The 15395-nt window shown below is 39.1% G+C and overlaps 1 protein-coding gene across 1 annotated transcript in view; it reads left to right on the top strand.

The window, feature by feature from the left end:
- Positions 1-15395, top strand: part of LOC113590512 (rho guanine nucleotide exchange factor 28) — a 24623-nt gene extending 9228 nt beyond the window's left edge. Inside the window, exons 11-31 of the mRNA XM_027030679.2 lie at positions 231-276; positions 445-523; positions 792-834; positions 926-981; positions 1068-1104; positions 3248-3311; positions 3533-3648; positions 4349-4456; positions 5951-6201; positions 6356-6481; positions 8936-9053; positions 9201-9455; positions 9573-9649; positions 9755-9936; positions 10765-10826; positions 11350-11517; positions 11870-11935; positions 12038-12141; positions 12387-12434; positions 12519-12623; positions 14201-15395. Coding sequence (XP_026886480.2) covers positions 231-276; positions 445-523; positions 792-834; positions 926-981; positions 1068-1104; positions 3248-3311; positions 3533-3648; positions 4349-4456; positions 5951-6201; positions 6356-6481; positions 8936-9053; positions 9201-9455; positions 9573-9649; positions 9755-9936; positions 10765-10826; positions 11350-11517; positions 11870-11935; positions 12038-12141; positions 12387-12434; positions 12519-12623; positions 14201-14572 — 2483 coding nt within the window. The 3' untranslated portion in view covers positions 14573-15395. The remainder of the gene's footprint in view (positions 1-230; positions 277-444; positions 524-791; positions 835-925; positions 982-1067; positions 1105-3247; positions 3312-3532; positions 3649-4348; positions 4457-5950; positions 6202-6355; positions 6482-8935; positions 9054-9200; positions 9456-9572; positions 9650-9754; positions 9937-10764; positions 10827-11349; positions 11518-11869; positions 11936-12037; positions 12142-12386; positions 12435-12518; positions 12624-14200) is intronic.

Here is a 15395-nt window from a genome sequence, read left to right as displayed (position 1 = left end):
TATTTTTGTTTTCTATAATGAAGTATATTGTAGTACTTTGTCTTATTCTTTAGAATGCTCCATATTTTCCCAAACCTGAAGGAACGTTTAAGAAGAGTGATGTGAGGAGCATTATTATTTAACTGTATTGCTTTGTTGTATTTTTACTGTTATTGTGTGATTTTTGTTGATCTACTTTTTGAGTTTTCAGTTTCAGTTAAAACTATTTTTAATTCTGTCTACATTTTTAGAGTTTTCTCCAACCAGTTTTAAAGAAATAATTATAATCAATGAAAGGTATGAACTTTCTCTACCTGGAATTTTCACTCTCATCACACATACAGACAATAGACTAACAGGTGACACACACACACACACACACACACACACACACACATACACACACACATACACAAATATATATACATATCTATGGTTCAAATTATCATTCGTCTCATATTTCAGCAAGAAGAATAATGAAGAACTCAATGCAGAGGAGGAAGAATATGCCATTTCATCTCATGCGGAAATGGAAAAGCCCAAAGCACGTCTTAGCTTCCTAAGAGAACAAATGGTGTACACGAAAATCAAAATAAAATTTTCTTAAAAGCCAAATTTAGCCTGTCGAACCATAAACTTGGTCTCCTGTGTGCATTGTAGCTAAATTGCAATTCTTTACCTAACAAAACTTCCACAAAACTGTTACTGTGAATAATGACAGGGAAAATACAGCATAACCCAGGGCTTACTAGCAGAGGCTCCACCCTGCACCTACCTGCTCACCTGAACATTCTGTTTCTCCACCCTGACAGGTGTACCACACACCCCTTATCAAAGGATGTCAACGGTGCGCAAGTAAGTGGATTTAATGTTCAAGAAGTGTGAGTGTGTGTGTGTTTGGGTGTGTGTGTGTGTAATGTAATGACTGTATTTGGTTTTTTTACAGATTCCTTCATAACTACTCACAAGACCTGTGGTGACATGGCTCCTGTATGTTGTAAGGTGAGAGTAGATACATTTCAAATTTGCCCTCATTTCACTGATGTCATGACTCTTAGCTTTTCTTTACTTTGCTTTCTCCTCACCAGGTTCCCCTGAAGACCACCAGTTGTTCTATCCTACTTTGTGAGTGAGCCATTCACACTGCTCCATCCTGATTACGTGACTTTTAATTGATTTCACTGTACTCCACCCTAACCTTGTGTTAGAAATAGCCAAACCTGTCTATTATGACAGGTTTCGCTGTAACATTGAGCATTAAGGAGGCGGATGCGTGGGCGGAGAAGAGCGAGATTGGGGCAAATCCAGAGTCAGAGATGTAGTCACAGTCAAGGGTGAAATTACCAAGGAGAGTCCAGAAATACATAATAAACACAAACACATGGCAACAGAAAAGGGAAGCAGATTATAACAAACAGACTACAATAAACAAATGAGAATTAATACATGGCTAGGAAACGCAAAGGCATGGATTAACACAAACTCGACAGAGGCATGGAATAACACAGAGGCTTTGAGTCTCTCTCTCACACACACACACACACACACACACACACACACACACACACACACACACACACAGGCCAGGATTAACAAACAGGCTTCGATTCACAAAAAGATGCTGGATTTACAATAAAAAGCCCCAAGAATTAACTAACACAGGTCTTAAATACATGATCTAATGAGCACTAAACAAGAAACAGGTGCAAATCATAAGGGGCAGAGAGAACAAAACTAAGAAACGGAACAACAACAAGGAAGCAAAACAAAACAAAAACATGAGACAAGGAAACCATGGAGACATGGACACTAGGAGGGTTACCAATCATGACATTCACATTACACACATTAGTTTAAACACATTAGGTTAAATTACATTACTAGGTAGTGTTCAGAAACACTAATGAAATAATCAAGAATAAAGAAAACAAGATTACTACATATATTAAGGCTTCAAATGACTTCCTTTTCAGTTATATCTTTTATTTCTCCTAAATTGAAGTAATAATGTCTCTGCACTGTTAATTCTCTTTATAAAAAAGAAATATTTTTGTCGCCATATGATGGTAAACATCAAGCACTTGACACTGTATGCACACAAACAACACAGGAATCTCCTAAAATATCATATATAATCTGTAATGATATCTTGAGTCTGACATCATGCAGGTTTATATTTTAAACATAAAATGAGTGTGTGCATGTTTGTGTAAAACAAACCTTATGTAGCACCATGGAGAATAATGCTTTATAAAATGGTTAAGTTTACCATGTATTATTACATAGATTTGAAGATATATTTTGAACAAAATAGTGCCAATTTCCTGATTTACTTTTTTTTAACCTGTTTCAGTTTTTCACATTCTTATTGCAACTATGTGTGTATGTGCATTTGTGTGTGTGTGTGTGTGTGTGTGTGTGTGTGACTTCAGAAATGGAATTTCTTAAAGCAGCTGCTCTTTGTGGAAATACAGAAAAATGTGTCATGTGTTATGCTTTGGCAGTCAGAGCTTCTGCATCTTGAAACATACTGGATAATTTCTGTTTCTGGCAGATGTCATGTGCCATACTGGTGTAATGTAATAATGAGGTGGGCGAAGCAAAATATTTGGTGCACTCTCCTCTTCAGCTTCATCCCACAGTTTCAGTGAACTCAGTAGCCAGCCCAGTTTCCTTATAAGAAATACATTCATTTCCTTCTTAAAAAAAAAATTCATTTGTGTTTTGTGACAAACAGCATGACAACAATGATGTCAACATATTTCACATTCTACAAAAACAAAAGCTAAACATCATATTCAGTTATACTTGCAGTTACCCTCTATCGCTAGTTATTAAACATAAAAATAATCAATGTGACAAGATTAAAATTTCCTACATTTGCTATAGGTGTATTTTGAGGTGTTTGGCTCTGCTTTGAGGGTTGTCAGACACAGCAGACATACCACATACTGCTTCTCTACCACATACTGCTTCTCTTTAAGATCTCTGATCTTTTTCCTTTCTTTTCTGTGTCTGCTTTGGCATCTCTGACTCACATATTGAGGAGTGGAAAAGGGAAAAGGAAGTGATGGAGAAAAGGAAACAGCTTTGATGAAGTTGGGCAGGCCATGAAAGAGAACAGAATTTTGTTTTGGTTCCCTTCAAATTGTTTTTGGACTATGCAGCTGTTAGGACAGTCATGTGGACATGACAGCCAATGGGATGTAAGAGTTTGTGCAATTATTGTGATCTCATCATGTGATGATCTATATTCTCTTTCACTCAGGTTCATCAAGCCACAGTTCTCCATCTCTGCTTGTCAACAGCCACAACAACTTTGGGCGACATAGGTGTGTGTGTGTGTGTGTGTGTGTGTGTGTGTGTGTGTGTGTGTGTGTGTGTGTTTGTGTGTGTATGTGTATCACCTGCAGAATGAACTGTTACTGGGTCACTTATTTAGGTAATAGATTACAGACCTTCAAGGCTTAACCAACAAGAGAGTAAATGCTACACTATTCGGTATTCATGAATGGGACAAATTATGTCTCTGATGTTTGTATGTTTGCTGTAGGAGGCGAAGTAACAGTGAGGGGCGTGGTCATGAGAACACTATGAAGAAAACATGGTCTCTAATTGGAGAGTCGCTGACAAACCTTTCTACAACTTGCAAATTGGCTCAAAGCACAGGTGAGAAGGTCATATTTTGGTTACGAATGCACAATCACATAATAGACATCTATGTGAAATGCAGTATGTGACAAATTGAAATTACATTGCATAAGTATATTTTTACTGCATATCACTCCACTAGGTTTCACAAACCTCTGCAGTTTAGGAATCTCCATTGTTGTGGGTATTGGACGTTAATAGTTCAATCCCTGTTTTTTGGCTCTGCATTCCACATTGGATCTGAAATGAAACAATACATGGCTTTGTGTTTTGCTTTATTTCAGAGACATGCCATTTCATCAACATTATTACTGTTTGGGCAGCACTTCATCCTTCAGCAAGATAAAATCCTAAAGCAAACATTAAACCTTACAGTAATTATTTGCTGAAGGATAAATATGAAGGATAGTAATAGTTCTCAAATACTTTTCTTTGTGAATAGGGTACATGTTTAGGGCATGCTCTAAGAGTTTACATTAGGATGTTAAAGGGAATGTCTTAAAGAAATGCAAAGCTGACTGATGCAGCTAGTGGAGAATTGTGGGTATTGAAGCAGTGAATGATCTTTTGGAAAGCATTGCACGTAAACACATCTATTTATGGAATAACATGAATTTTCACTTTTTCTCTTTTTTTAAACGAGTTTCATATTTTTTAAATAAATCCTTATGTGTGAACATTCAAATAATGTTTTGCCAAAATTTCTGTCATTCCACAGCTTCTGCACCACTAGATTACACAGCAGCATCATGGACAGCTGTGGTGGATATACAGTTCACTAACACACTGAACACACAGGAAGTCAAGAAACAGGAAGTTATCTATGGTCAGTTACCTTACATAATACATAATATCCAAGATAATATTCCTGGCCAATTTGGAAATTATTTAATTATATAAATAACTATCAAATATTATTATTGCACCTATGTTGAATAACTGAAATGTTAGTACTTATTGTAGGGTATTATTTATTACTGCAGTTATCATTTTCTGAGACAGAGCTTACATGTGTTTTGCACTTCTAGGTATCAGCATTGATATTCTAATTCAATGGTATCTTGAACTGTAACATACTGTACTGGCTAGAATACACTCTATGAGTAAATGACAAAGCACTTTTGTATGCCACTCTGGATAAGAACATCTGCTTAATGCTGTAAATGTAAATGTAATACACAGATGTATTCTTGGTCATAGACCTACTGAGCCTGGAATAGCAGTGTCTGAATTGTTTTATTTGGCTTCTTAGTATTACTTTTCTACTAGGATACTACAAAAAAATGTCAATGTCAATGGCATAGAGACCCTATTCATTAACTGAAAAGAGACAACGCTTACAACCTACTGGCACTGTGCAGACACTGTCACCTGCAAACTTTCAATGCTTGATGAAATTAATAAATGCTTCTGAAGAGGGTAGACAAGTAAAGTAAAGAGGTACTAGTAAAGAGCCTGCACCTTTTGATCTAAGCAGATGTATTGGATTGTAATGCACTAAGAGTTCTCTAAGGTACTGTCGGGCAAGACCATTCAGTACTTTGCAGGTTATTAGAAGTATTTTATAATCAATACAAAATTTTACTTGTATTTTCTTAAGAAAATGTGTGGGCAGTGAGTCTAGTAAGCAAGTTTTGAGCGCGAGATCAGAGATGTAAGTTCTGGCTCTTGGATTGTTGTGTAAAGGATTCTAGAGTTATTTTTGGCTTCGTTGTTCTGATCTCTAAGTAGCTGCCTGATATCATGTTAATGCTCTTAAATGTTATCTCTAATGTGCTTAATTTTCTTATTAAAGAAATTCATGAACTCATTACTACTATGTGATGTTATATTCTGAGCATTGGTGTCAGTTTTATTCTTAGTTAGATATGCAATTGTACTAAAAAGAAATCTAGGATTATTTTTGTTATTTTCTATTAGGGTTGAGAGATGTAATAAGTGCTTTTCTATACTTGAAATGACTCTCCTTCCAGGCAAGATGGAAGACTACAAGCTTAGTGTGGCACCATTTACATTCTATTTTTCGAGTGTTTTGTTTTAAATTGCGAATGTGATCATTATCTGTCAGGTAATACCATTTTTGCCACATTAGAATACATTTACCACCTTGAGGTACTCCATTTACCATAGCAAGGTTTACCATAGCATGTTGCTGTTGAACAGTTAATTGAACTTCCAGTAAGCAGTATTTTACTAGTCAGATATTATGGTCAAAAGCATACTGGTCAAAAATGTATTTTTAGGCTCGTTTTATGTCAGTGTTTTTTTTGTTGTTGTTGTTGTTTTTTTGTCTGACCTATGATAGTTTTGTGTTTTACAGAGTTGATGCAGACAGAATTTCATCATGTTCAGACTCTCACAGTCATGATTGAGGTTTTGAGGCGTGGTTTATTGGAAGAAGTGCAGCTTGAAGAGGATGTGATTGGCCAGATTTTCCCAAACTTGGATGAGCTAATCAAACTCCACCGAAATTTCCTCACTGCCATGGAGATGCGGCAGCAGGATTCCACCACTTCTGAAAACCACAGGAACTATGTCATCCAAAGAATTGGTGATGTGCTGTTGCAGCAAGTGGGTGTGGCTTAAACAACAGTTTTGCAGTTGAATAACAAATATAAATATTGATTGATCTTTACCAACACATGCTTAATGTGTGTGTGTGTGTGTGTGTGTGTGTGTGTGTGTGTGTGTGTGTGTGTGTGTGTGTGTGTGTGTGTGTATATAGTTCTCAGGTCTTCTTGGAACTCATTTAACAGAGCTTTATGGAGATTTCTGCAGTAGACATTCAGAAGCACTCAAAGTTTATAAGCAACTACAGCAGAGCAACAGAAAGCTACAGGTTTTTCTCAGAGTGAGTTCATCAGATGCACACTTGCACTTCAGCTGTTCCAGAGTGACACCTAGCTTTTGTAACTTATTTGTTTCATGTCATGTCTGACCAATAGGGTATAATGTGAAATTCTGAGCATGTCAAGTAAGTAGTGTGGAAACCTGTGTGCCTTTGTATAGAGAACTTGTTGGGTTGCAACCATGCCCCTTTTTCTCTACCATTCAGTGTGTAGTGATCTGATTAGCAAATTGGTAAAGAAATAACAAGTCAGTAACCAATTAGCAAATTAAGGGTACCTTAGCTGTCAGTCAAAACCTGGTCCGCCCCTCCCATGCAGCCATATTACTTAGTGTCTCTAAACTTGCACTTTAGACCGAAAAGAGATGTTTTCAATGTTGTATTACAGTTGACATCAAAACCATAATTAAAGGTGCAAAAGATTCTGCAAAAGACCTTTATGATAACTACTGACAGCCAAAGTACATTTGCTACTGATGACACATAGCTCTCTTACTCAGAGAGTTGGATTTATACCTTCTCTGCCTTCTCTACCTGCATGGCCAAAAGAAAAGCTCACACACTCTAATATTTAGTTGGACCGCCTTTAGCTTTGATTATGGCATGCATTCGCTGTGGCGTAATTTCCACAAGCTTCTGCAATGTCACAACATTTATTTCTGTCCAGAGTTGCATTAATTTTCCCCCAAGATCTTGTATTGATGATGGGAGATTTGGACCACTGCACAAAGTGTTCTCCAGCGCATCCCAAAAATTCTCAGTGGGGTTCAGGTCTGGACTCTGTGGTGGCCAATCCATGTGTGAAAATGGTGTCTAATGCTCTCTGAACCACTCTTTCACAATTTGAGCCTGATGGATCCTGGCATTGTCATCTTGGAATATGCCCGTGTCATCAGGGAAGAAAAAATCTATTGATGGAATAACCTGGTTGTTCAGTATATTCAGCTGACCTCATTCTTTGGGCACATAACATTGCTGAACCTAGACCTGACCAACTGCAGCAACCCCATGTCATAGCACCGCTCCCACAGGCTTGTACGGTAGGTAGTAGGCATGATGTGTGCATCACTTCAGCTGCCTCTTTTCTTACCCTGATGTGCCCATCACTATGGAACAGGGTAAGTGTGGACTCATCAGACCACATGACCTTCTTCCATTGCTCCAGAGTCCAGTCCTTATGCTCCCTATGTAAGGTAGGCTCAAACCCAGGTCAGCTAGGTGATGACACTGACAGCCTACTGGGTGAGCAACCACACTCTAATGATGGTGGGCCAGTGTGCACAACAGTTAGATCTTGGGTCAGGAAAAATAAAAGGAAAAACTAAACGCCATGCTGAGCATGGAAAAAAGGGAAAACAAAGGACACCACAGGAAGATTGGCAACCCCGATGCACTGGGGAAAACCAAACTAAAACTTCCCAAACAAAACCAGAAACCGGGGAAGAACTTTAATGGCTAAGGGAAGCTTCAGGAGAGAGACAGACTCGAGAGGGGAAAACTGGAGAGGGCAGGGGATATGTAAAAACACCGACACCCTCGCAGGGAAGAAATGAGGTGTAGCACAAGGGCTCACAGGCCTCAATACCTTAAGTTACCGGCTAGGAGCTTGGTTAAAAACTTTAGCATAGACCCAGCACTGAATGACTGGGTCACTGGGCTTTTATAGCTCTAGCCCAGCTGTTGGGCATCAAGCCTGATTAGTAGTGTGGTTGACTCGAGGCCTCCCTCTGGTAGCCGGAGGGGGCCTCAGCCTGGTGCCAACCCTTACACTCTAGCAAATTGAAGCAGTTTTTGATGGTTAGCCTCACTGATAAGTGGCTGTTTAATCCAAATCCTTTGAGTTCCCTTCGCATTGTGCATGTGGAAATGCTCTTACTTTCACTATTAAACATATCCCTGAGTTCTACTGTTGTTTTTCTACAATTTGATTACACAACACATTTAAGTGATTGCTGATCATGATCATTCAAGATTTTTTTCTGACCACATTCATTCCTGGAAAATGATGTTTGCCCACTGTCCTTCCACTTTTTAATAATGTGTTGGACAGTTCTTAACCCAATTTTAGTAGTTTCAGCAATCTCCTTAGATGTTTTCTCTGCTTGATGCATGCCAATAATTTGACCCTTCTGAAACAGATTAACATAATTTCCACGACAACAGGATGTGTCTTTTGACATGGTTTTTTAACAAAGGAGAAGGTACTCACTGCATCAATTAGGGTTAAATAACTTGTTGCCAGCTGAAACATAATCACCCATGCAGTAATTATCCAAAGGGAAACTCTTACTTATTTGCTTAGTTAAATCCAGGTGGTGACCTTTTTTTTTTTGGCCAGGCAGTGTATTATCTTAACATTCTATGTGGCTACTGGAACTAGAATTCATAGATAAATGTCTATAATTCTGTTGGCTGGTACCCAAATTACTGGTAACAAGGATGCTTTTTTGTTTTTAGCAGCAGAGTAGTAACTCTGTTATTAAACGAAGAGAAATCCCAGAGTTTCTTCTGCTGATTACACAAAGAATAACCAAGTACCCAATTCTGCTAGAGAGACTGCTTCTGTATAGTGAAGGTAAAACATGTACCGAGATTTGTTGAAATTATATGTGAGGGTGAATTTGAAATATAAACACAAAACATACTTTTATAATTAATATATGTACTGGCAAGGGATATGTTTCTGTCCAGCCAAAAGGAGTATGGGCCTCCACCCCTATAGATGGCAGTGTTGAGCACTACGAGATTTCAGCAGCGCTGGAAGGGCTGCGGGGTGTGTTGGCAGGTGTAGAGCTTCATGTGAGTGAGTCTCAGCGAGCGCAGCAGCTAGAGGAAATCATCAGCCGTCTAGATGCCAAGAGCTGCACCAGGCTGAAGAACGGAGAAATCTTCAGCAAGCAGATCCTCCAGAATACACCACAGACACTAACATATGCTTCTACACTCGCATGCAGAACTACATCTGGCAGACTAAGAGGTAGCATGCAATGTGTTTGTGCGCTATGAGATGGGATGATGAAGGGTTATGTGAGTCGTTGTGCTATTACATTTTTAATAATTTCCAAATCATTTGGTAATCTCCTACTGCCTCTAGATGTCCTCGCCCTTCTGCTCACAGACATCCTGGTGTTCCTTCAAGAAAAAGAACAGAAGTTCACATTTGCTGCTTTGGTACCTAGTCCAAACACACACTGTAATCACACACTGCTTTTTTTTAATCACACATGTTTTTCCTGCAACATTTATTCTGAGTGTGTTTAGTGTTTGCTCCTTCAGGAGCAGAAGCCATCTATGGTGCCATTACAAGGTCTAATTTTGAGAGAGATAGCCAATCAGGAGCGGGGATTGTTTCTGATAAGCAATGACTACTCTGTCGGTCCTGAGATGTACGAGATTCACACAACAAGTCAGGAGGAACGCAACATTTGGTTCACACTGCTGCAACAAGCTGCTGAGAGGTGTGTTTTTACAAGACACAGATAAAGACAGTCTGAGAGAACATGCTCAATTCATTTGATGAAACAGTTTATTAAACCAGCACAGTGGAGTTGTAGGAATTCAAAATTTTCTGTAGCTATTTTGGGAATTTTAATTATTTTCTTACACTTAAACTTTTGACCCTAGCTATGCGCTTTCCCAGCTCATGAGAGCTTGCCGTTGAAAAAGGCCTCCATTTCATGCCAATAATTTTGATATTTTTCGTGAAAAACAAATTTGAGCACATTTTATAAGGTAATGGTGCTCATGGTATATTGAGTGTTTGTGAGTGCTAACATGCTGTCACTTACACAACAATGGTGGGAGAGCTGAATGCATATAGAGGAAAACACAAATCATTTTTCAGCATGACTAACAGACACCTTCAAATCACTGAAAGTTCCCCCTTAGGCTACCTATACACTAGACACCACAAAGATAGCATGGTAGATGCAAAAACATGCAGGTCTTGAGCATAAATATGCACCCTTGCAGGTTGACTAGTCTCTCCTTAATCTCAGTTTTCTGGGGACTTTGTACCTGCCCATCCCTTTCACTCCGTTGGTTGTCATACCTCTATGTCAGAATTCGTTGCAGCAAAACTTTAAATGGGTTTTCAACACATAACAAAGCATGTTTTTTTTTTTCTGCATACAGGCACATAGTCTAGTCTAGTCTGTCAAAGCTAATGTAGTATTCCAACTGAAATGCATTGAAGTTTTACTATCGTCTAACTCCTGAATTGCATTGTATGCTTTTAAACATATCTACCTTAAAGTAGAGAAATCAAATTGTATTTTTTGCTTTAGTCCTGATCATGAGATGAAGCATAACGAGGAGCTGAAAAGCAAGAAAATACACATGCTACAAGGTATCCTTCCATTAATTAGTCTATTCACCTGTTCATCAGTCCATCTACTTTCAACTTTCAATTCATCCATCCATTCTTCAGTTCATCCATCTGTTCATCAGTCCATATGTCTATCCATTCATCTGTCCGTCCTATTTATCAATGACTTTATTTATTCATCAGGCCATCCAGCCATCCACAAGTCCATCCATCTATTCTTTAGTCCATCCATTCATTCAACAGTCAATCCATCTATCCATTCATTAGTCTATACACTCACAATGGAGTCAAAATTGTTATTTAAAACTCTTCTTGAGAATAAACTGTTATATAAATGTTGAGCATCCCTCAATATCAGGAATATACACAAAAAAAAATATAGGTGCTTTGATGATTCAGTGTCTCAAGGATATTTGGTGCTAATGTTTTGCTATCAAAAATAACATTGTTGACCTCACTGTGCCAGTCCCATTAGAGATATCTAAAGGAGTTTGTGTGTGTGTGTGTGTGTGTGTGTGTGTGTGTGTGTGTGGTCTGGGAGTAGATGCTCTGTTCTCTTTGGATCTACAGATGTGTGCTGCTCTGGATGAAAAGTTGCGGCTATATACTAAGATGGGAGGACTAACTTTAACTCCCTGCCACTTACTTGTGCAGCCCCACCCATATAACAGACCCCAAGGCTCCAGTCTGCTAAGCGATGCACAGAGAGAGGGTAACAACGTAGAGGTGTTTTAATGCAGCCACTTTCTGACCCTGTCTACTATAAGGCATCATTGAAATAAAACCGAACTGAAGAGGACTGACTTGAATTAATCTGAACTGTATTGAAAGTGACCTGTGGTCTGATGTTAATGGTCCTGAATGAAAGCATATGTCATGACCATAGTGCTTATTCGTTAGGAAATGAACAAGTATAAGTACTAACGCAATTGAAATAGTCTTTGTTTTCTCCTCTCTCTCTCTTCCTTCCTCTCTTCCCCCTATTCCCCTTCTCTTCATGTCTTTCCCTCCTACCCTACCCTCTCTGCCACCCACTCTCTCCCTTTCCACCTCCTGCTTTACAGTGGTAAAACTGGCAGGGGCCTTGATGCCTTGGCTATCCTGTAACCATGACATTTTCATTCAGGAAGGTGAGTGAGCAGAAGGCACAGTATTAAATGTAATGTTTTTACATTTTGTTGTATCAATCAATCACAACAAGCTACTTAAATACGTTTTAATTCCCCAATCAGCAGAGGAACTGAACATGTCTACTATGAGCAAGAAAAATCTTCTAAAAAGGGTGGAACCTGTTACTTTGGCTCCAGCAATCAGCACCAACCAGATTCGCTTTAAGGTATAATAATAACTACAACTACAGCTATTATTATTATTATTATTACTTCTTGCTTTCCTGCACTTAATTTCTGGTAACATCAATACTTTCTGACAATTTTCAAAAACTGATTCATTTCAACTTGCTGGGTAGTGTGTCCCAGATCTGGAGTTGAGAACCCCATTTTTAGAGGACCACTAAAAGAGTAAAGCTAGCAGGCACTTTGTTTCTTACTTACACACTCTCTTTTCCTCCCCTCACACTAGGTGTTGAAGACTGTTCAAAGTTTAGCCCAGATACTATACAGCCTACAGGCAAGACAATGTGTTTTACTTTGTTTAATTTAGAATTTGTGTGTGTTGGGGGGAAGATAAATATTTAAGTATTGCAACTTTCAGGCTGCTGTGACTATCCTGGACAGCTTCTTTGAAGTTCAGAAACTTCTCATTATGGAGGATGAAGCCTTACCTTCATGGTTTGTCAGTGATTATGGTGATGGGAAGGTGGGTGTGATAGAGTGCAGTCCTCAAGTGCAACAATTCTAGAATACCATGTTTAGCAGTAATTTGGCATAAACTGGCTATAGTTCCATAATTGGCAGTCAATGTACCACCATGGAAATGTGGTACAATCTGAGTGAAAAGCAGAGATTGTATACACATTGTTTATTCTAAATTCAACACACCACAAATTTATTTCAGGAGCAGTAGCTGTGTATGGTGTTACCAGAGCAGTTTGACTTCACTGTCAACGTTTTCCATTGGTGTCTCAGCAAATTCATCCAAATTTGAGTACACTGAGTACACCCTAAATGTGTAAGGGTTGGGAGCAGGCCGAGGCCCCTTCTGAATACCAGAGGGAGGCCTTGAGTCAACCACGCCACTAATCAGACCTAACACCCAACAGCTGGGCTAGACTTTGTGTAAGCCCAGTGAACCAGTCATTCAGTGGTAGGTCTTTGCCAAAGTTCTGAGTCAAGCTCCTAGCCGGTAACTTAAGGTATTGAGGTCTGTGAGCTCTTGTGCTACACCTCACTTCTGTGCTGCGAGGATGTCTGTGTTTTCACACGTCCCCTCCTCTCTCCAGTTTTCCCCTCTTGAGTCTGTCTCTCTCCGGAGGCTTCCCTTAGCCATTCAAGTTCCTCCCCGTTTTCTGGTTTTGTTTGGGAAGTTTTAGTTTGAGTTTTCCCCAGTGCATCGGGATTGCCATTTCTTCCCCTGGTGTCCTTTTGCTCTCCCTTTTTTCCACGTTTGGCGTGGTGTTTAGTTTTTCCTTTTGTTTTACCTGACCCAAGCTCTAACTGTTCAGAAAACGGGCCCACCATTGTTAGAGTGTGGTTGTTCACCCAGTAGGCTGTTGGTATCATCATCCAGCTGACCTGGGTTTGAGACCATGTTACACAATACAGCTGTAATATGTTGTTGAGTAAACTTTACACTGAGTTATAAAAAATAAATGAAGCCATAGCATTTAAAATGTTGAGTAAGCTCTTAAGAAGGGCAATACTAGTGTCATAGCATAACATTTAGATGTTATAGCAAGCCATAACATTTAGATCACATTTTCAAAGTGCTGGGTCACCATTTGGTATTGCATTTCCAGGATATGGCAGAGACACTTTTGCCTCTAGTGTGACTGTTAAAATATGAACAGAATGGGAAAGAATGCTATTGCATACAGTTCTCAATATGAATATGAAGTTCAAGGATACAGTGTGAAAATGATTAGGAAATGCAGAGAAGAAGAATTGCCCTTCTTAAGAGCTTTGGACTTATCTACTTACTAGTGAAATTTCCAGATGCAGTAACTGCAAATGTGTTGTGTGCCTCTGTAAAATGAATTTCATTAGTTTTAATGACAACACTACTTGAAAAATTTTAGTATACTATGCACAACATTTGAGACTACTCCTTCATGTTAAATGAAACACAAAGACCTCCTGGCATGATAATCATTTATCTAGCAACACTTTGGATATGACAAAATTTCCAATGAAATTCCAGAACATTACTCTCTGCCTCCACGGCAAACCTCCACAAAGGTTTGCTGAAAAACAGATGTATTTTTTGTACATTTGCAGTTCTGTTGTCCTGTTTGCTGGTCTGCGCCTGCTCTCCCCATGCAGAGGTCTGCTGAGCCCCATGAGGAAGGCAGTCCAGCCTGCAGGTCCTACACAGAAGTGGAACAGAAAAAGAAGGAGCACACTGATGAGATGGAAAGGATAAAGAAGGAGAGGGAGATCCTGGAAGCCGAGCAACAGGAGTTTCAGGAGAGTCTGGACATTCTGAGAGATGAGGAGGTGAGGGTGGCGCGTGAGAGGAGGAGGCTGCAGCAGGAGGAGAAGAGAGTGCGGAGGGAGAGGGAGTGCCTGGAGAGGAGGCTGAGCCTCGCCCAGCACAACCAGAACGATCGCCAAAGGAGCCTCTCCGTTGTCGTCTCACTGGAGAAATGATATTGCATGGGGAAGTGTATGTTTGTGTCACACTCCATTGCTTTCAACAAATGCAAACAGAGAGGCCTAACAATGAGAATTAACAAGAGAGAATCAACATTTCTGTTCACCACAACTGGAATAACTCAATTCATGAACCCCTGTTTTGTTTTCCCTCAAAATGAGTTTTTAAGCCTTGATGATAAAACTGAGGCTTTGAGACCTGAACACTGGCAGGATTACTTCAATGATTTTTTTAATTATTTTGATTATGTTTGGTATTGAAATGAGATGAAGATTGGTGCTTTCAGACAGAGTCACATGCATATCCCCATTGCTTGTGCAGTCCACTAATTTCTGTAATGTAGAGTGTCACCCACCCTAATGGATTTTGTGGACACTCATTACATGAATTCTGAAGCTAATATCTGTAGATTGTTGAAATATACCATTACCTTAATATTAGTACTTTTAAGAATTTGCAGTATAGATTGTGTGTGAGATTGTAAGAGCAGGATTCACTCATTGTGTATGAGTAATTAATAATAATTTACATTTTTGGCTCTTATATATTTATCAGTATCATAAGGCATGTGTTCCCTGGGAACCAAACCCATAACCTGAGTTGTGTTTACTTGTAGTTACTCGAAGTGTTTACTTGACCAACTGAAACCATTCCATGAAATCATTATCCTATGAAGCTGCCAGTATAAATCAGCACTATGATATAGAGTGTTCACTTTTTTGTCTATATGCTGCTCTATGTATGTATGATTTTTTTCACTGGTGGTAACCAGACTGAAAATGGCGTACTCTCTGCAGAATAAACTCCTTATATATGGCA

The sequence above is a fragment of the Electrophorus electricus genome, chromosome 7 (assembly GCF_013358815.1).
Source record: "Electrophorus electricus isolate fEleEle1 chromosome 7, fEleEle1.pri, whole genome shotgun sequence".
NCBI classification, from domain to species: domain Eukaryota; kingdom Metazoa; phylum Chordata; class Actinopteri; order Gymnotiformes; family Gymnotidae; genus Electrophorus; species Electrophorus electricus.
This window is presented reverse-complemented; position numbering and strand designations above follow the sequence as displayed.